We start from the raw sequence: 21,358 nt of genomic DNA on the forward strand, positions 1-21,358 counted from the left end.
GCATACTTTGAATAAAATATTTGTTATCATTCTCTTGAAATAAATGTGTTTTTTTCTTGAAAAAATACCGGTTTCATATGTATACACCTGGTATATATAATTAAAAGTTTATTTTTAAATTTATCTGCTATATCATCAGAGATTGTACTTTACCGACAGTAGATCAACCCTCCAAACCATAAGGGCAGAAAATCTACACAATATCGATCAAGTTAAGGATCTCTAATAACAGAGAATGGTTAACGTCTTAATAAAACTAGATGGAAAATAATATTTTCAAATTAAAATTATTTCCTGAAAAAAAGATCCTACTCCATCTTCACTCCATTGGGAATCGAACCACAAAACTTCTGATTTCCGGTCAGGTGCTTTCTGTGCTTTCTGTCGGTAAGGTACATAAGGAAAAATGCATGTGTTTTGTCTTGTCCATTATCTAGTGAAATTGTGAACTTTATAATTAATAGGAGTTACACACAGCTGTTCAAGGTAAAAGTAAATATGTATTTGTATTAGTACTAATTCAATTTATGAATAGACTTCGCTTTCGAATAACCAGAAGCGAAATATATTTCCGTCAATTTTAAAAATTACTTCTGAACTGTTCCTATAGTTCTTTTGCGTTTAAAACACCATAAGTTTTAAATATAAGATTAGAAAATGTATTGACTGAATCCCTTATTGTTTAAAAACAAAATTAGGTTGTGTTTTTCTGGGAATCCCCAATGTCATTTTTCTTGCTTTTGTTCTCTGAAAAAATATCAAAACGGAGTAAGAGAATGCGGAAAGAGTTAGAAGAAAAACGTGAAGAAATTAATAAAACCCAAAAAACAGTAGGAAAAAGAGAAAATGATATTTTAGATTCTATCTTAAAAAATAAAATAAAATTTTAGTAATATATAAATATGTATGCAATCATCTATATTATGAAAATTCTATTTAGTATTGAAGTTTAAATTATTTTAGTTCGTGATTTTCAGGTTTTCTAATTACTATCGTAAAGTATTTTTGAATATAAATACGGCAGTTGTGTGAAAGGTTTGTTTGGCTTGTAATAAAATGAATTACAGTTGATGTGACTTGTAAAATTTGTTCTGGAAATTGTGACTTTGGTTATTCACCCCCCAGTCAGGACTAGAATTCCATCCAAACTTTTCGAAGCAATCCGATGAAGTATGTGTGTAATTAAATCGAAATTTTGGAGTTAATAAGTGTACCTATGGACATAACAGGCATTTTTTTGTGTGAACATCAAATCACTTTTAGTCACTTTTTAGCTCAAATTAGTCACTTGTCCCTTTTTAAAAGTACATTAGTCTGTGGAAGCCCTGAGAATACAGTGGCTACTGAAATAATATAAACTGTTGTCAAACTGAGGCAGCAAATACGGTTTTGAAACTATATATGTGTGGTATTTTCCGGATTATTTTCCTCGCTGCAGAGGTATGTTCTAGCTGATAAATGCATCTTATTTTCCGGCTGCAAAGGTACTCTTTTTAATTGTCACGTGAAATTAAATTAAGTTTAAACGTTATTTTGTTGATAATCCAATGTTGCAATTGATTACAGTAATTATTCCTTTATTGAATATAATATAAAAAGTCACTTTCAACATCAGTTGACGCGTGATTAAACTTTTTCATAGTTTTTCAATATTTAAAAACTATATGATTATTTGCCTGTACTCAAGTTGTGCGGCGTCTTCTGCTCGGGATCGTCTCTTGAAACAGAAAGATTAACATTCAATTATCTGTCAAGAGTTACCGTGATTTTTTAATTAGACGCATTTTTCTTCGTAATTTATGCATGCATCAATAAACATGTTTGAATAAATTAAATGATGCAATGTAAATTAGTAATTTTCTTCTTTAACTTTTTGGTTAATCTTGAAATTTTTAACATAAATTTTTTTCTGGAATGGCATTTCACAATTTGAAAGTTTTTTGTATTGCAGTTAACAAAGTTTTTACATTTTGAATTACTGTTTTATTTGGTTATTGTTTTAGTATTTTAGTTGATAAACGTTGTAAACATAATTGTTTATTTATATAATTGGGAGGAATACAAAAACAAGGAGTTTTTCAAATTCTTTATCATAAAATAAGCAATTCGCGTCTATTATTACTCTCTTTTTTGGGTTATCCTCTTTTCTGGTATTGTTTAGAAACTTGTAACAGAATTTATACTTAATAACTATGACTCCTTCAAAGAAACACGGGCAAAAGTCTCGTGAACAGTAAGAACAGGAAACAACCCAAGGGCGATCGCCTTCTGAATTTTTCCTGCAAGTTTCTTAGCCTTTTGTTGTTACGCAGGGATGCTTTTCAGGCTATTAACTAGTGAAATCTGGGCACCTCCAAAATCACCGATGTTAATAAAGACTAGCTTAACAGAATATTTCAGGTATGAGCGTCGCAACTCCCCTATAAGGTCTTTATACGCCTCTTTCTTTCCATCCCCCCTGACTGTGATGAATATAAGGTCAAGTGTTTCTACAGCTTTCTTCATTGCTTTGTGGAGAAACGCTCCTTTAACCACTTCTTCGTGTTTAATGATCATTTTAAGAAGCGGGTATAGTCTATTTACGACTATACGTAGGTACTGTACCCAGAAATATCCTGTTGTAAAAACATTCAAGATTCATTATTCTGCAACTACCTTGACGGAGTGACATGCAGAGTCGCGGAATAGAAGTCTTAATATGCAGGCCTTTGTTCTTCTAAATAACCATTCGCGATCAGATATCGTGAGATCTAAGCTTATCCTTCGTCCATGGTACCACTCTAAATGAATAGAGAACTACCGAAACAGCAAGAATGTTCGTTGAAAAAACTTTTTTCCTCGCCGACAGTTCGAAACACAAAATTTGTTGGATGAGACGTTTGTATCTGCTTCAGAGTGTATCCTTTATAGATTTCGCATCATGAAGGCGGCTGTGTGGCGCACCATTCCTATCTGCTTAGCATATTTCTGGACAATCCCCTATTGACTCTTTATTTTTAGCATAGGTCTTATGATCATCCACGTAAAATACATGAGTGACCTTAGTTTTTCGATTTTGAGGTTTTCTGAAAAAGTACCCTTTGTAATGGCGAAGTGCGCGACCTAGTGGCAATAATTTGAGGCAAAAGAGTTTAGAACTCCTGGTGTCGCCCTGAAGGGCACCACTCTGAGAGAAAATTTTCTTGGCTATCCCATGATGTTTTCCGGAGGATATAGTAAATCTACAAACGTCTTATCCGGTAGGTTTGGTCTTTCAAAATGTCAGCGAGAAACAGGGTATAAGTAAAGAAACATGCTTCTCGTCCGAGTACTACTCTATTCATTTGGAGTGGTGCCATGGATGAAGGACGATTTAAGAACCCTCGATCAGCAATTTAATACTCGCAACGGGAAGATGGTCGTAGCATACTAAATATCAAATGTCTTCCCAGCAGGATCAACAGTGGGGTTCTGTACAAAGCAGCGAAGAAGTATCAAGAAATATCAGAAGAATAATTTCCGTGAGAAACTCCTTGACAAGAAGATGCATGGCACCTTCCATGGAAATGTGAAGGATCAGTCGATGTCTTATGAGAATTTTGGCTAGTCAAGACGACGTCATTTCCGATGATAAATGCAGAGCGTGTCGTGGACACCTTCAGCAACTAAGACGCATAATATGTAGTTGCCCAACTCGAGTGGAAATGACATACTCGCCTGAGTGACAACCGCGCACCCCGCGCGGCTCCTGTTACAGCTACTTTCGGTTAGGCGTCAATTCTCGGAATGGCTATAGAAGGGATGGCTTTTAAAGGGTCTCACTGTTAAATTATATATGCATATATGCATGTGTGTGTGGGTGCGTGTGTGTTCTGGAAAAAATTTAGCCAATGTTTAGTAAAAAATTTTCAGTGTAGGTGTCGCAAAAAAATATTGTCGTTATTTTTCTTACTTTAACCACTAATGAAAAAAGAAGAAAAATGTAACACATCGATTTTTTTAAATCTCAATTTTACATGTAAAGAGCTTTAATTTTAGCAACCCTCGTAGAAAATGGGACTAAAATAAAAGCTTTCAGTATAGGGGTGTAAACCCATGCCGAAATTTAAACTTAATAGGGTCTTAATAGAATCTAGACAGTCCCTCAATATACTAAAACCGTCCTCCAGTGAACTACTCAACATATTTATGGTCTCCTTTAAAAAAATAAAAAATCTCTTTAAATCTGTAATCTGTAATCTGTAAATCCGTATAAAACACTATCTAAAGCTGAAAAAATAAAAAAAAAATGTTCAAAAATCCATGTTTTAAAGCACTAAATATTTGCACGGCAAAATAATTCTTTAATTTTTGGATTCTATGGAAGAAACTACATAAGCGAGTGTCAATGGACCTTTAGAAATCGATGCGGAAAGCTGTAAAAGTATGGAGTTGGTAGTTTTTAAAGCTCATTTGATATTAATGCAAGCAGTTAACGATCGCAAATTATTATCTTAGATGGATATTAAATGGCGTATCTATTTTCTGAGCATTGAAATTACTCCCAGCTTTATTTTGGGTAGAGTTGTTCTCGTTGAAATAGAAAATTAAAACTCATAGTTCTCATAAATTCTTTAAGTGTTTATTTTTATTATTCTAAAAACCGGCTGACTGTTAGGTGAAAAATGAAAAATACTGGCGCTTACATGCACGGGTGATTCCAACGGAGTTAGCATCATCTGCACATGCTCGAAGTGTCGGTACACGGGGCGACCTCTACCGCTACATATGTATTTCGGTCGCGATCACAGACGATCCTTCATTTCTTTTTGTTCCTCTGCTGCTGCCGTCTGCACAGTCATTGATAAGTATTTTTCCTTCATTCTTTTTCTTACTATTTTAGACATTTCTGTTCAGTGTTGCTTATCGGAATTTGGCTACGCCATAATAGTGACTCTCGTGTATTTTCGAAGACAAAAGTGTAAAATCGGATAGTAAAAAACGGCTGGTGAATGATTTAAGATTCGCTAAATATTTAAAGAAACTGAGAGATGTCGAATTTTTCGGCATCGAAAGTATTACAGCAAAACCAGAAGGGATCTTAAACATTTCTTAAACATTTCTGTTAACACAAAAATAAAAAGTCCTTGAATCCGTCATCGAATTAAGAAGACAGCGATATCGCAAATGTGGTCTTTGCGAGGCATTATTGTACATCCTTACAGTCGCGTCTAATGAATGTATGACTATCAAAAATGGCACATTTATAGGAGAAGCTGTTACTATATTGCACCCTGCTCATGTCGTTTAGGCAACATAAACATCGTCATTTAGGCAACATAAATATCGTCATTTAGAACAAACTTTTCTTGTTTGCACAGTGGATGGATACGTAGTTAAGATTCAAGGTCCCTTCGATTCTACGAAAAATGAGAAAAACTTGTGTCGAATTATATAGCAAGTAAATGGATTTTTTATAATTCTATCACGCTCTTCAGAAAATATCGTTCCAATCAAAATTAGAAGACCTCAATATTAATTGTTGAGCTGGTATAGCCTTTTATAATATCTTCTTCAAACCTATTACATGTAATAAAGATGATGCACTTGAGATTTCTGGGGAAATAAAAAAAGACGAACCCTAGACAATATTTTTTTTCAAAAAATCGAATCAACTGCATTGAAAAAAGCGATTTAGCATAAGATAGTGGCGAAGTATGTTCTTGAATTTCCCATCATCCGTATTCATGATGTAAGGATGACGACTCTTTGAACTTATCAGATAATAATGGCCAAAAGTTATATTTCTGAACATATGCTAAATAACCACGGCTCATTCCTAATAGAACTTTTGAATGAATCTTCTAGGAAAAATAGTTTATCTTGTATTCGCGTACTCTTGCATTTTTGACATCGTTCAACTAAGATAAGACATATCGTACTTATTTTTGGTATGACATTAACGAACATGGGTGTGAAACTATTAAAAAATGGCGCTGCAACTGTAAAGTGGGACATAGGACTGTAGGTTGCTGTTCCCATGCTGCAGAAATAATTGTTTACTTGGGCAACGAAATACATGTTGGAGAAATAGATGGAAACGAATTCGACTCAGAATAGAAAGTGAGGATCTAAATTCGGACGATGATGATGACACTAGTTGTTCGTTTAAAGAGTAATTTCAATGCTCAGCAACTAAAAAAGCATTTAAAATGCATTTAAAATAAATACTCGCGAACATTACTGCTTGCATCAATAGCAAATGAGCTTTAAAAACTACAAACTTCAAATTTTCACTAATTTCTGCATGGATATCAAAAGTTTCATTGACACTTTCTTGTTTAGTTTTGTTTTATAGAATCCAAAAATTAAAGAATTATGAAAAATATTTCCCTACCTAATTCAAAAATTACTCATTTCCGAGATTTCAGGTTGTGTATGTTTACCATACTATACAGGGTGCCCCAGTATTCAAGGTACATATTCATATTTTCTGATTCCTTTTGAAAAACTAAAAAGAAAATGATCAATAAAAAAATTTGAATAAATGCATAATTACCGAGTAATTAGCAATTGAAGATTACCCAATGAAAAATATGCATTAGATAGCCAACAGTCCATGTGCCATCGTTAAGAGTGTTCGAGGATACAAGTTGAGATCTATAATTTCTCGACTAGTTAAACACCTTGCTTAAAATGCATGCGTTGTTTGAATTCTGTAGAATCCATCTAAATTCTTAGCATGCCACAAAGCTTTTAAATTTTCTGAATTTATCTAAATTCCCCGATACCGCTACATCCATTGAACTTTTCCTAATACTTAACCAATTACTCAGAAATGCTGAAGGGTTAGGTACCAGTGAATAAAGATGTAATTCTTATTTGAATTCTGGAGAAATCTCTCGAATTCTGTAGAATTCCCCTGAATAATTTTCAATTTATTTAACGAATTTTTAAATACTTTTGAAGTTATGAGAATAAGCATTGTATTATTTGGAACTTAAAAAGTTTTTATATCTACATCCTTCGAATTCTTTTGATTTCTTCTGAATTCTGTTAAAGCAATTTTAAATGGCATCCCTAGCAAAAGCTTCGGATTGAATATTATTCTGAACCAATCATAAATTTTCCGAATCATTCCGGAATTTGTATCCGAACCAAACATTTTTATCCTGATCTAATTCGAAGAAATTTTTCAATCCGCATTAACCTGAAGCACATTCAAAATCAATCCGAACTTTTAATCGGAATGAATCCGGTCAATCCGAAGTAATCATATTCGAGTTTATCATAATTTTTCGGAATCATTCTGTAAAATTACCTTCAAAGTTTTTGAATGTTTAAATCTTCTTGAATGTTTTTAAATGTGAATGCTTAAGGGCATGTGCTACTTTACCATAAGGCCAATTTATTTACGCCAATTTACGTTCGAAGTAATAAATATTCATTGCTGAAACCAGGCCATTTACCTTCGCCTAGTACGAAACAGAGGTTACAGGCCTACTTTTAGCAAAAAATATTTATGGTCTTGAACGTAAAGTTGGCGAAAAGAAATATGCCCTTGCGATAATTATCGCATGCCATTAAATACAATTCCGGTTAGAATTTTCAATAACCAAGAAACGAAAGAGGTCTATTTCAGACGGAGGAAACATGGGAGTTTATAGAAAAATCCTAAGTATTACGAGTGCCAGTCATAGTTTTTATAACCAGGAAAAAAGAACTACTTTTGATCGACTCTTCGAAACGTCTCATTTACTAGTGTTTTCGGTAGTTTTTCAACTGAAGAATCACACCAAGGGAGTCTGTGCCTGATGAAAAACTCTTTCCAGATTAATAAAAAGTAATGTCTTTAACGGTTATGAAACTTCCTATTATTTATGGTGATAATGAACTTCATAAAATCACCTGATTAGAATGTCGGTTTCTCAATTTTGTTGAGTTGGCTTTTAATCTGGAGAGTATCTGAGTTACAATCTTAGTTCTGATAACCGAGAATAAATGACTAACTTCGAAGGATTTTTTAAAATGTCTGTTTCCGAAGTTTTGATGTAGATTTTCGGTCGAAAATCTAAACAAGGGATCTTGTTTATGACGGGAGACTCTTGAGATCTTTTAAAGAAGTTTTTAAAAAGTTATGAAATTTCCTATAATTTACAGAAATAATGAACTCAACAGATGACCATTTTAGAACGTTGGTTTTTACAGCCTTTTTTAGGTAGTTTTTCATCTGAAGAATCCAACTAAGGTAATCTGGTTTTGACGGAGGTAAGTCACGAGCTTTTACAAGTTTGCTAAGTATTTAAAAATTACATTTCAGTACTTTTTCGACGGAAGAATCGGAATAAGGGAACCTGTTGCTAACGGGGGACTCTGGTGAGCTTTTAAAAAATCGTGACTTGTGAAACTGGTGAGTCGGTGAAATATTTGTCAAATTTGTAATTAATTTTCATCAATTCTAGGTTGAACTTCATTATTTAAATTGAAGAAACGTGGTTTGCAGTGAATTAATCAGTTTTCTCTGATTAAAATTGAGATATGAGAAAATCCGTTCATTTTCGTAATGAATGAAATAACTTGAATAAATTCGTAGAGAAAATTCGTAGAGAAATTTTTTCATGTTATCAATTAATATTCCGTATTGTTTTTGCCTGTTCTATTTTTTGTTGTTCTTGTGTGTTTTAAAATTAGTATTTAATTAAAAATGTCTCGGTTTGCAACTGAGGAGTACTGTGACATGTACTTAACTTTCGCTGCGTATAATCAAAAGGCTAGAGAGGCTGCATTAGAATATGCATGGATTTACCCTGACAGGAGGCATCCAAACTTTCGAGTTTTCACTAGGCTGGATACAACCTTGAGGGAAACGGGACAAGTGTTTGTACATCACGGAGAAGTTGGTGGTCGGCGATGAAATGTCCATGAGGATAGACGGGTTTTGAATCATTTTCAGCAGAACCCAGGCACCAGTTGTAGAAAAGCTGAACGTCATATGTACAAAGCAAAAATCTCAATCCACAGGGTTTTGAAGGACACTGACCACCATCCATATCACTTTACCCAAGTACAGCAGTTGTTCCCTCAAGATTATCCATTGAAAAAACGATTTTGTCGAAGGATTTTTCGAAACAAGGAAGATTGCCTAACATCTTGTGGACGGATGAATCTCTCTGCTCACATTAAGGAATGTTCAACGTTCACAATGAACATTATTATGGCACTGAAAACTCGCACGTCTTCTGCGACAGGGGATTTCAAAGAAAATTCAAAATTAACGTCTGGGCTGGATTACTGGGAGACAGATTAATTGATCTACACATTTTTAAAAATGTTTTTTACCATTTGTCTTGAATTAATATTAGGGCGCAATGTACCTAGAATTCCTACAGAACACTCTTCCTGATACATTTGATGATGTCCCCCTAAACGTGATTCAAAATCTAATTTTTCAACACGCAGGTTTCCCTGCGCATTGAGCGAGAACTGCTGTAAATTTCATCAACCAGCGATTTATGTATTGTTGGATTAGATAGAAAGCTTCAAACCAATCAGCAGCTGATTGCATTCAGTGGCTGCCAAGGTAAACTTCAAATTAAAATACAGAAGAAAGTTTAACACGCGAACTGCTGTAAATTTCGTGAAATTTTAAAATTACATTCATTAGACTTCATGAAAGCTTTCTGAAAACAGACTTAGTTTTCGATTAGAAACAGTAGAAAATTTAATCTGTGAATTAGTAGCTAGGTTCAGTCTTAAGGAAGCTGAAAACACTTTAGAACTTCTAGTATAAAATTATTTTCAGATCACCATGTCTCACTCCATTAGACTTTTTTTTGTGGGGTCATCTAAAGATGTGCGTCTGCGCATCACCACCACCACGTGACGAATTTAAGGCTGAAGAGGTTACGCGCCAAAGGTTCCTTCAAGGATGTGCGTCTCTGACGCCAGAAATGATCCATAGGGCAACGCAGGGTCTGACCCGACGCGCCACGGCCTATTTGACTAGTAGAGGACGTCTATTCGAACAAATTTTGAAACATCTTGAACGATAGAACGAATGAAAATGTCTATCAAAGTTAGGTTCTTATTTTCTCCAAAAAGGAATTAATCGAAGGTAATTAATTATGTCCGATTATAAAAAGAAGTCTTGTACCTCCTAATTACTTAGCAATTTTTCAAAAGCTCCTGAAAGCTCCCCGTTAAACAAGAACACGTTTGTTTGAATTCTCCTGTTGATCAGATGCTAAAAAAATTTGAAAAAAGAGGATTAAAAATGTCTATTAAAGTTAATTAACTATTTTCCGAAATAAAAAACAAGAATGTTAATTTTAAATATTTAGCTATTTCTTTCATGTTTTTGAGTGTCTCCCATCAAAAAGGAACACGATTTTTTCAAAATTACCGTCCAAAAACTCCAAAAACTTTAAAAACGTTGAAGAAAAACGATTGAAAGACGGGTCTGAAGTTCGCAACGTTTACAAAAAACCATTAAAATGAAATATTGGAAAAGGAGGACTTGCATGCTGGTGGCGGTAGTGAGAAAGTGTGCAATGACAGGCGGTGAGAAGTTTTTACAAAGTTTGTGTGGAAGATGTGAGTGAAGTATGAGGGTGGAAGTCTAGGAGGTCAGTACGGCTGTGATGGGTTCATGGGGAAGATAAAAATTAATTTACATTGTAGTTGGGGGGTGGGATTTGGCTAAATAGGGAAAGTGAGGTTAGGTTTACAAGGGAGCGGGGTAGTTTTATGTTCAGGATTTTGCGCCTTCATGGCGGACAAGGGTGGTTCTTCTAGTTCTGGGGGATGTAAGGTGTGAGAAAAGGGTGTCTGAAGGAGATGTGAGGGGTGAAATAGGACAAAGAAACTGAAATTTTAGGGCGGTAAGCGACAACAGCGTTAAGAGACATCTGTTGGCGGCAGTGCGTAATTTTGTGTATGGATAGTTTACAGTTAGCGACGGACGAGCGGGAGGTGGGCAGCGGGAGTACTGGCAGTGCTGGTAGTAAAGTAGACGGAAAGGAAATATCCAGAAGGACACGACGACCAGTTGTGCGTGGCTCGGTGTCAATTGGCGCGTCAGGGAGGGGAACGAATCGGAGCGAAAGATGCGATCAGGCAAGGGAGAGAGCGTCCAGTGCAAGTGAGGGGGAGGATCTCTTGAAGAGGAAAAGGGAAAGCAAAGTGAGTCCGGAGAAAAGCGCGCTAGAGCGTCCCTTGAAAAAAATCGTACGAACACGTAGGTAACCCCCCCTCCCTAAAAATGGCGGGACAGACGGAGAGGGAGGCTATCGGGGTGCTGAAAGACTAGATCAGAGGGTTGAGGGAGGACGTAAGGGTGGCTATGGAGCAGATGAAAAGTATGAAGGAGGACCTGACGGTAAGAGATGAGAAATGGGAAAAGGAAGTAAAAGAGCTGAGGCGGAAAGTATAAGGATTGCAGAGGGAGTTGGTGCCGGTAAGGAAGGAAAAAGAGGATAAAATAAAGGAGATTGAAGAAGATATTAGGATGTGGGAGGAAAGGGCGGAAAAAAGGCTGAAGAAGGTGGAGGGCAGGTCGGGAATGGAAGCAGTCGACATGGGGGAGGGCGAGAAGCAAGATATTTGGGAGAAAGTGGAGATCATGATCGAAGAGAAATTAGGAGAGCGTAGGAATGAAAAAGAGGAAAGAGCGGATAGGGAAATGCTAACGGCAATGGAGTTGAGGATGGAGAGAAGAGAGAAGGCAGATAGCATAAATAATATAGTGATAAGAGGATTGAAGCTAAAGAGCGGAGAAGAAAGGGAGGGGTGGAAGCTCTGCTACAGAGCATAGGGTGGGTTAAAGGCAAAGTAGGGAAAGTTAGGATAGAGGGGAGAAAGGAGAATGAAGTGACGGTTGTGGAATGGGAGAGCTGGGAAAAAAATTGGGGGTAATGCGTAACAAAAATAGGATAAAGGACAGTAAGGTTTTTATCGATCAAGATTTGACGAGGAAGGAAAGGGATGTTCTGAGAATGCTAAATGACAGGGCTAGGAAGGAGAGGAGCGAAGGGAGAGCGGCGTAGGCAGGGTATCGGAAAATAAAAATAGACGAGAAAATGTGGTTATGGGACGAGGAGAAGGAGGTATTAAAGGAAGTTCAGGGGAATTTATTTCGGGGGAAGTAGGGGGGTGGGAGTAAAGCAGGGTGCAGGAGTGTTAAAGGTGTTGTACTGGAACGTACCAGGGGTAAAGAAGAAAGATGAGGATTTCTGGAGGTATATTCAGGAATTTAATGTGATTGGACTTGTAGAGATGTGGGTAGAGAGAAAGGAATGGAATACAGTAGAGCGAAAGCTGCCAAGGGGGAATAGGTGGAGGCTACAGGAGGCGGTCAAAGTAAAAAGAAAGGAAGGGCTAATGAGGGAATAACAACAGGAGTTAGGGATGGATTAAAGGAAGAAGTTCACGGAGAGGGAGAGAGGGAGGGCGTGCAAATGAGAGTTGTAAAGATAGGAGAGGCGATGTATAAGTTTGTGACGGTATACAATAAGGATGGAATGGAACGAATTAAAGAAAGGGTACAAAACTTACCAGGAGAGAGAGATGAGGGTTTGGTGGTAATGGGGGGAGTCTTTAATGTGAGAATTAGGCGGGAAGGGGGCCTGTACCGGGAAGGGGAGAGCTTTGAAAGAAAATCGAAGGATAAGACAATAAATAAAGAGGGGGAGATTCTAAGAGACTGGATGGAGGATAGAGGGTGGGCGGTGGCGAATGGTATGGTAAAAGGGGACGAAGTGGGTGAATATACGCATGTGAGTAAGAGGGGTGTATCGGTGATAGACTATGTGATTTTGAAAATTCAAGGGTGGGAGGAGATAGAGAAATTCGCAGTGGAAGGGAGGGTGGAATTAGGCCATCAGCCATAAAGTTTGTGGATACAGGGGGAGGCTTGCGAAAGCAGGGTGGGGAAGAAGGGTCGTTAGGGGTGAGGGTTTCATGGACGAGAGAAGCGATAGAGAAGTATCAGGAGCAGTTGGGCAACGTAAGCTTTGAGGGGGAGTCGGTGGACGAGATATGGGAGGATCTACAAGAGAAAGTGAAAGGTTCTGTGCAAGAGAAGGTATTTAGGAAGAAGAAGAAAGGAATGGTGAAGCCGTGGTGGGATAGGGAATGTAAAATGATGAAGAGAAAGGTGAAAAAGAAGTTTAAGATGTGAAAAGAAGGAACCGCGAAAAGGGCGGAGTTCGTAGAAATGAGGAAGGAGTTTAGGGCGATGTGTAAGAATAAAGAGCAGAAAAAAGAAAGAGCTGGTAGAGGAGGTGAGAAGTGTTAAGACAGAAGGGGACGTGTGCAAGATAATTAATAGGTATAGTAAACGTAGGGAGGGGATAAGTGAGAAGATAGGGATTGACGAATGGAGGAAATTTTTTTAGGTGTAGAACCTTTTTTGGTCCTCTAGGAGTATCTAGAGACATACGTATCATTAGATACCATTAGGTACCTTATTAAGGAGGGTCCTAAACAGGCATCTATATAAGATCCTATGTCATTTCCTATAGGAAGTTACACCATGTTGAAATTGGAAGTCACACTTTTTTTAATTATCAATATTTCTGAAAAAGATTATTGGATTTGGGTCAAAATTCTCAAAGAAACGAGCTTTGACTACTCGCGAACCGCAACAATGAAAACGCAGGGGCAGGCGGCGCGCGATCCCATTAAAATCGCGATATCTTGAGACCCAATAGAGTCTTGATGAATTTTTTGTTCAATAAAGGTGATTTCACAAGAAATCATTTAATCCATATTTAAGAAAAATTTAAATTGGAGAAATTCACGCAAAGTGTAATCGAAATTTGTGTTGGACTTTTTTTCGGGAAAATTAACAAACAATTTTTGATTGCCTTACATTCTTAAAATATATCTTGTCACCTCTAATATCTCCAGTTTTGATAAAAATCTGATTATGGTTTCCATAAAAATTATTAATTCAACAAATGTGACCCTGAATGCATTAGACTGTCGTTAAATGGCCATTTGGACAAAAACGGATTTTTTTATATTTATAAGCGTTAAAGTTGAAATGTTCCTTACTTTAGTTTGGGATAGTGTTAGTAACGGTGAGGAGATAGATGGAGGGAAAAACATTGGTGGTTCATAGGTTGGAGTGAAAAGGCAAACACACATGTACTAATTGTTCCTGTTTTTCTGTCACTATCTCCTTGAATATATGTATATAACATAACAGATTTTATTTTTCTTCTCCATTCTACATGCCAGTAGCTTCAATCTGAGCAATCCCCGAAGAAAATCGGAGTGAAAGAAAAGCTTCAACCATAGGAATCTTCTCTTTCCTTAATTTCTTTTCGGGTTTATTAATCCCTGGTAGACGATTATAAGATTTCGAAAGAAACAAAAAAAAATTCCAAATTGGCAAACACCTTATAAGGTGTACAAACAAATTCGCAGGCCTAATTTAAGATGCCCTACAAAAAACTAATCTTCATTATTTATCCTTTGAAATAAAAAATTATTTTTTTTTTGAATTATCAGTATTTCTAGAAAAGATAATTGGATTTGGTTCATACAAACCTGAATTTTTGGATTCGCGCTTACTTCCCAATAATCCAAGGCCATTGTGGTCTCGTCGTGATCGTGCTTTAGTAAGTTAAACAAAATTTTTAATAAATAAATTTTGTATAAATAATTGAAAAATGCCTTAGAGACTTGCTCATCAAATTAATTGAGTGTTATTACTTCATTACAATGTAATGCCGATTAGCATGATATCTTCTAGTTTATGGCATGACTGTAAAGTCTGAAGTAGACAGCTCGCAGAGACGCACAGTGGGGGGAAAAATGACTTTTTTGGTTCAAAATAACGTACAGCCCACAAATATTGACCGATTCAAACAAAAAAATTTGAAAAAAAACTGATAAGATTTCTAAGGGAGTTGTCGAGCCTAATAATTCATTTTAAAAATAAAATTGGTCTAAAAATATCATAAGATCAATCAACAAAGTATGAATTTTGCTTAAATTATCATAAAGCTCCTAATTTAAAAAAAATTGACATATAAAAAACGAATTCTTCTGTCGAAAAATGCCTGATTACTGCATTTGTTCATCAAATTTGTTTATAATATAAACAATTATAATCTTAAGAGAAAATTTCTTTAATTTAATATTGTTTCCATTCAGATTTCTTGCAATATAACTTGAAAAAACGGATAATTATGGAAAATCGTAGAAAACATTTTTTCAACCAATAAATTGTTTATAGAAAGATGTTTTATTTATTCTCTAATATTGCAACATCTTTAAATAATGTTACTCTGTGAAACTTAGGCAATTTCAACAATTTTCCTGTTATTAACGAGCACCAGGAACGCCAAATAAAAAATGGCTATTTTTTCGTCATATTTGTTTATTTATAAAATAATTGAAAACCTAATTCAAAAATAAGGCTAAACAACTCTCTTATAAATCTGAGCAGATATTTTTTCAAATCTGTCTTGTCTAAATCTGTCGATATTTGTGGGCTCTACGTTATTTTGAACCAAAATAGTTCTTTTTTGTTTGATGGTTTGTTAAGAAATCTAGAATCGTAATGTAGGAAAGTGAGCGAACAAAAAAGAACAATTACATTAATAAAAACCAATTCTGAAAACATTTCTTTATGCAAAAACAAACAAAAAATCACAATAGGATGAATAGATGCATGATTAACATTCCTCCATATGGTCTTTACTTCATGCCTTAACTCGCTATACTTGTATATCGCGGCTGTATAGGTTGACTGCAAATTTCGGTTAAGCGGACAAGCAATGTCGATCATGTAGACTCTTCCACCTTTTTTTCTTGTATAACGATGTAAGTCGGATTGGCCCGGATGTAATGATCCGTTTGGATGGTAACATCACAATATAAGATGTAATCTTCGCTTTCTAAAACGGGAATTGGAATATACCTGTAGAAAGGCATCCATTCTTTTAAGAGTCCTAGGTTTAGGGCAAGTTGTTCATGTATAATACCCGCTATATCATTATGTCTGTGCGTATATTCGCTCTGAGCCATTACGCGACAGCCATCAATAAAGTGCTCGATAGATTCATTGGAATCTCCACATAATCGGGACCGGTCAACCACAGCTTGATTTAACACGTGTTTGCGATAATTCCTGGTGCTGACAACCTTTTCCTGTATCACACTGAGGAATCCTTCCGTCTCTGGATACAAAACACCCTTAGCCAAATATTGGATGCCTCGCTGTCCCCTTCATATTGATCTAACGTTTTGGGGTGTTCGCCGTGGATAGCTTTCTGTCCCGATCGTATTTCTAATTCCTTTATGGTTTCTGCTCTGATATTCAAGGCCCCATCTGAGGAAAAATTTAAGTGCATGTAGTCAAGATCTACGCGGAGATTCTGTTTTACTTTTCAACTTCGGTGTTAGATCATTTGATGGCCCGAAGGAGTGCGTGATTAGAAGGATGACATATGTGTTGATTGCCCTGATTTTGTTTGCAGAGTTGATAAAACTCTTCATAATCAATCTGAGTCTCGTAGTGAAGGTAGTCGTTAGGCTTGTCTTAAATATCGTATGCTCAATACCCTTCCATTGAAGAATACCCAGATATTTATATATTCGCCTGCAGCCATTATCTCGATGTTATTTTCGAACTCCTGCGGTCCCCCTCTGAATAAATGTACTCTTCTGCATCTGTCTAATACGAACTCCATGTGGATATCATTGGAAAGCTCCTTTGTGACATCGATCACCTGCTGCAGTTTCTGGACTGAACTAGCGTACATCTTCAGGTCATGCATGTACAGGAGATGGGTCACTTGATGACCATCCATATTATCATGAATTCTGAACCCTTGAGACATGCTGCTTAGTGTTTTCCTCAATGGGTTCAACGTTAAACAGAACCATAGTGCACTGAAGAAGTCTCCTTGAAATATACCCGTCGTAAAGCGTATTGATCTAGTTATCCTTGGTTGTCCATTAACAAAATACTTGATTCTTTTACCCCAGAGCCTCATCGCATGACTTAGAATGCCACTAATGCGTGAGCAGATTTTCTAAAGTTTTAAGACTTAAAGCAAATAGTCATGCGGCACGGAATGAAACGTTTGATTGTAGTCAATGGATGCCATGTGTAAGTTCCTTTGATGCATACGAGCTTGAGTCATGGCAACGTCGTCTATAGTGAACTCACATTACAGCCTCGCCACTATTTACAACATCCTTTTTCTTCCGTAAGCATGTCATTCTCGCCGCAATGAGAATATACCTTATCCGCAATGATAGCTGTAAGGCATTTATAAATTGTTGGAAGACAGGCTATCGCTCGAAATGCAGATGGTTTCTGAGCATCTGGTTTGTTAGGTAACATATACGTAGTACCCTGCTGCATAAAGCGTGGCATCAGATCTGGGTGTTCAATGGTCTTCTGAAAACACCTTGCTATCGCAAAATGTAAACTCGTCAGGTACTTGTACCAGAAGTTGTGCAACATGTCTGGACCTGGAGCTTTTCAGTTACTTTTCCTTTTCAAGATCGCTGAAACATCTAAAGCTGTGATGTTTGTCAGCTGCATTTCAGGGCTATTGCTTGCCCTTGCTTGCCCTTGCTTTCTCCAGTTTAAACCACGCAGTGTCCAAATTGCATCTATTCATTTTTCCCCAAACACCGGACCAGTAGTTAGTCATATCTTCCAATTGAGGGACTTCGGTGTCTTTCTGGTTATTTTGCTTTGAACTCAATTCCCGATAGAACCTTCTTTCATCTGTCTGAAAGTTTCGATTTTGTTGCTTTCATGCATTACTTTTCTTGTACCGACGCAGCCTGAGAGCAGGAGCATCAAGTCTCTACCATTGGGAGTACGTAATCTCATCCAATATTGCTGGTGTTGATGTCTCGATGTGCTGAGTGTAGATGATTTTAGTTACATGGTTTACTAGCTTTCTGGTTCTATTTCTTTTTTATATTGCATTAATCGACACAATTTGCACTACACTTTGCTGATATCCGTATCCAGTCTGATCTTCCATGGTGGATCTCGATCTCTTGCTGGGACAAAAACTGCATTTTCAGGCATGTTTCTGCGGCCCAATGTTCGAAAGTTTGCCACAGCTACACAGTATACAAGAGTTTGCACCTCTAACACATGTTGTGTTAAGTTTAAATACGTAGGTAAAACGTTGCTGTTGAGGCGTTCTTTTAGTGCACGCAGATCATTTATGATGTTCATCTTGGGCAGAAATTCCTTAGTATTGGTTCTACATTTTTAAATTCTGTAAAGCATGACCAAAATCTCTTTCAAGGTGCTAAGAAGAGTTCATCAATAGGAAGATCCTGTTCCACTTCCATTTTTATAGCAGCTATTTCAACAGCCGAAAGCAATCTGTTTACAGATATTGAGCGTTTCTAATCTGCCAGATTCTGCTTATTTATTTTTGTGGCTAGATCTGGGCATTTAAGTAAGAAGAGTCTATGATGCTGTCTCCTCACACTTTGCCCACATTTCGCTGCCAAATAATAAAGGCACATAACATCTTTGTTCATATGGTATGTCCATTTTTTTCGGCTTTTTTGGTTGATGAACCTCTGCTTCTGCCTCTGGTTGTATAAGGCTATTCACCTATAACAATCTGTTGTTTAATCTCCGTTGCTCGGTCTTCTGTATCGTGTAGATTAGTCCTGATGTCCTACACCTTAGCGATAAGATCTCTTAGTGCGACTTTCAGCAAATTAGGATACTTTGCAGTAAATTCCGTTCTTAAATTGTATCCTTTTTCCATTTTCTTTTCAAACGTCGCACTTTCGTAATAGAGATGCAGCATTCCTCTTTCATTCTGGTATCCCAATTGATGCTCTCCCACGGTATTTCTGTCGAGGTGGTTGGCTGCTAATAGCTAACGCTAGCCAAAGCTTCGTTAGAAGACACAGTTGATGTTCCACTGTTTACCGTTTATCGTAGATTTTCTTTCTGGACAGCTGTTTGATAAGTGACACCTGCCTGACCATCTCGCAGCTCACCATCGCTACTGTCCCGCATGTCGGGGCCCCCAGGTGTGGGTCCAGGGGCGCCTCGACGATCCTCGGGAAGCGGGAAGCGTTTCAAAATCTTTAATATACTCTTAATTTTTCATTTATGGGTTTTGATGTTCTACTTAGTCATAAGAGGAGAGCTCAAGCCTTATTATTATTATTTTGCACGGGGCTGTCCCGGTATAAATCATCAGTCACAAACGCATTTTTATAATGCAATCAAGCGATCTTATGATTTAATACACTGTTGCATATTACTTTCTCACGTTTTCCTGCAAACACCATAGTTTTTGTTTTATTTGTGTTAGTGTTAAGGCCCATGCTCTTCATGCTTGCATTCAGTTTATTCAACATTCTTTGCAAGTCTTCGATTGACTCTGCTATCACAACCTTACCACCTGAAAACGCTAACCAACGTACCCTTATTGTTTCGAGATTCACACCTTCTTCGTTCGAAAGGGCCATTCTTAACCTGTTAACCATAGGGCATTTTTTACACTACTTAATCACAAGGGGGGTCGAATAGACCCGACGCTTAAAAAAAATCGAAAACGTGTTTCTAAAAATCTGAAGAAATTCATGATTCTTGTTTGAACCTTCTACTTGACGTTAGAATTTCGCTACATGTGTTTTTTGTACAGTCATTGATGATATATTTATCAATAAACAAATAAACTCATATAAAAAAATAGTTTTTTCAAAAATTCATAACTCAGAGACAAATCAATCAAATTGAACGGTTCAAAAAGGAAATTAAAGGGAAAGAGTGTGCCTTTCAATGAAAAAATGTAGAAAGAAATTTTCACGGAATTACAAGCCTCAATTTTTAACATGAGCTCATGCATTATTTTAAGTGTGAATGTAGGAGGTTTTGATAGAAATATACACATTTTTCTATGCAAAACCATTTATTTAGTAACAAAAAATTATTTTTTTAATTAAATATATACACAGAGGACCATGATTTTTCTTATTCAAATAATATAAAGTGAAATCGTAAGGTAAATGCACCTGTTATTATTCGTGCTCCTATTATCGTGCTTAATTGATTGAAATGTAATAAATCATGAATTTTCATACTTAGACTTATAAGGAGCAATAAGTGCGTTAACGTTACTCTCGATAGTACAGAAAAAAAGAAAAAAAGTAAAAATACCCCAAGCGTGATCTGACTAAATGTATACGTAAAACACGGGGGGGGGGGGGTCAAATCGACCCAAACTGCACTTTGACAGAACCCTATAGCTGACTGAAGGATACTAGCGAGTCGAAACTTTCGTGAGGCTTCTATCCTTGAGTACAATTTTTTAGGGGTGGGTAAGAACCGGTCTACTTGCTTGCTTCGAAAATGTCGCCGATTTGAAATTTCGGCCTGGGTCAAATCGACCACCCCCCCCCCTGTGGTTAACTCCTTCAACACTTGTCCATGAGCAACAGAAATAGTTATGAAGACATAACGCATCCTTGTCTAACACCTTGCATAATTTCGAAACAGTCACTCAATTTTTCACTTAACCTTACACTCGCTTTGCTACCCGTATATATTGTTTTAATACCTTGTAGGAGCGATCCATGGACTCCGTACTCTTTCAGGAATTTCAAAGTTTACTTCTGTCTACCTTGTCAAAAGCTTTTTGCAGGTGAATAAATGTACAGAAAACTTTTTTTACCCTACGAATAAGTACTTTTGAGTATATTTTACTTACGGTACTTATAAGCTAATCCCTCTGTAATTATTGCAATCGCTTTTATCTTCCTTTCTTTTCTATATGAGTACGATAATCGCTTTTTTCTAATCGTCTGGAACGTTTCCCATCTCGAAACATAAATTTATCAATTCGCACAATCTATGCGGTATTTACGTGCCGCCGTGTTTATGCATTTCAGCGTTCATACTGATTACCCCAGCAGCCTTACCGTTTTGCAAGTTCTTAACTGTACTCGTAACCTCCATGAAACAGACTTTCTCAAATGAGTTTTCTAACGCATCGCGTTCTAAATCGCAGTTATGATATCATATAGCTTCATCTACAAATAGTTCCCTAAAATAGTATATTAAAGCGTCTATTATCCCATCTGAATCATATAGCATTTCCGTTTCTCTTTTTGTATATGTAATCATTTTTGCGTCTATTTCTTCCCTAAGACCTGTGGTGTTCAAAGTTCTCATGTACGCTTGTTTTTTTTCTTTGTGGGCATCCCGAAATTCATCATTCCACCATGCATCACCAGACATTCTTCCTACAACCGCGGTATCACACACTTTGACCGCACGTTTAACATTGATATACCGGAACTTAGTCCATGCGCCGTCTATGTCTTTATTTCTTGGTTCTTCTTTTCTCCATCCCTAACCATCCTGAGTGGCGCCACATACGCC

At 36.8% G+C, this 21,358-nt stretch overlaps 1 protein-coding gene across 11 annotated transcripts in view; it reads left to right on the forward strand.

Annotated features, from left to right (window-relative positions):
• LOC117174282 (WW domain-binding protein 2) overlaps window positions 1–21,358 on the forward strand; it is a 315,912-nt gene that overhangs the window by 172,269 nt on the left and 122,285 nt on the right. The window contains exon 5 of one of the 11 annotated variants that reach the window (XM_033363221.1): window positions 3,432–4,210. The exons of 8 other annotated variants lie outside the window; for them this stretch is intronic. In XM_033363221.1, coding sequence (XP_033219112.1) covers window positions 3,432–3,586 — 155 coding nt within the window. In that variant the 3' untranslated portion in view covers window positions 3,587–4,210. Of the gene's footprint in view, window positions 1–3,431; window positions 4,211–8,278; window positions 8,338–21,358 lie in introns of those variants that run through there. 2 more of the 11 variants (XM_033363222.1, XM_033363232.1) reach the window with 2 other exon arrangements.

Source organism: Belonocnema kinseyi, chromosome 6, assembly GCF_010883055.1.
Source record: "Belonocnema kinseyi isolate 2016_QV_RU_SX_M_011 chromosome 6, B_treatae_v1, whole genome shotgun sequence".
NCBI lineage: Eukaryota > Metazoa > Arthropoda > Insecta > Hymenoptera > Cynipidae > Belonocnema > Belonocnema kinseyi.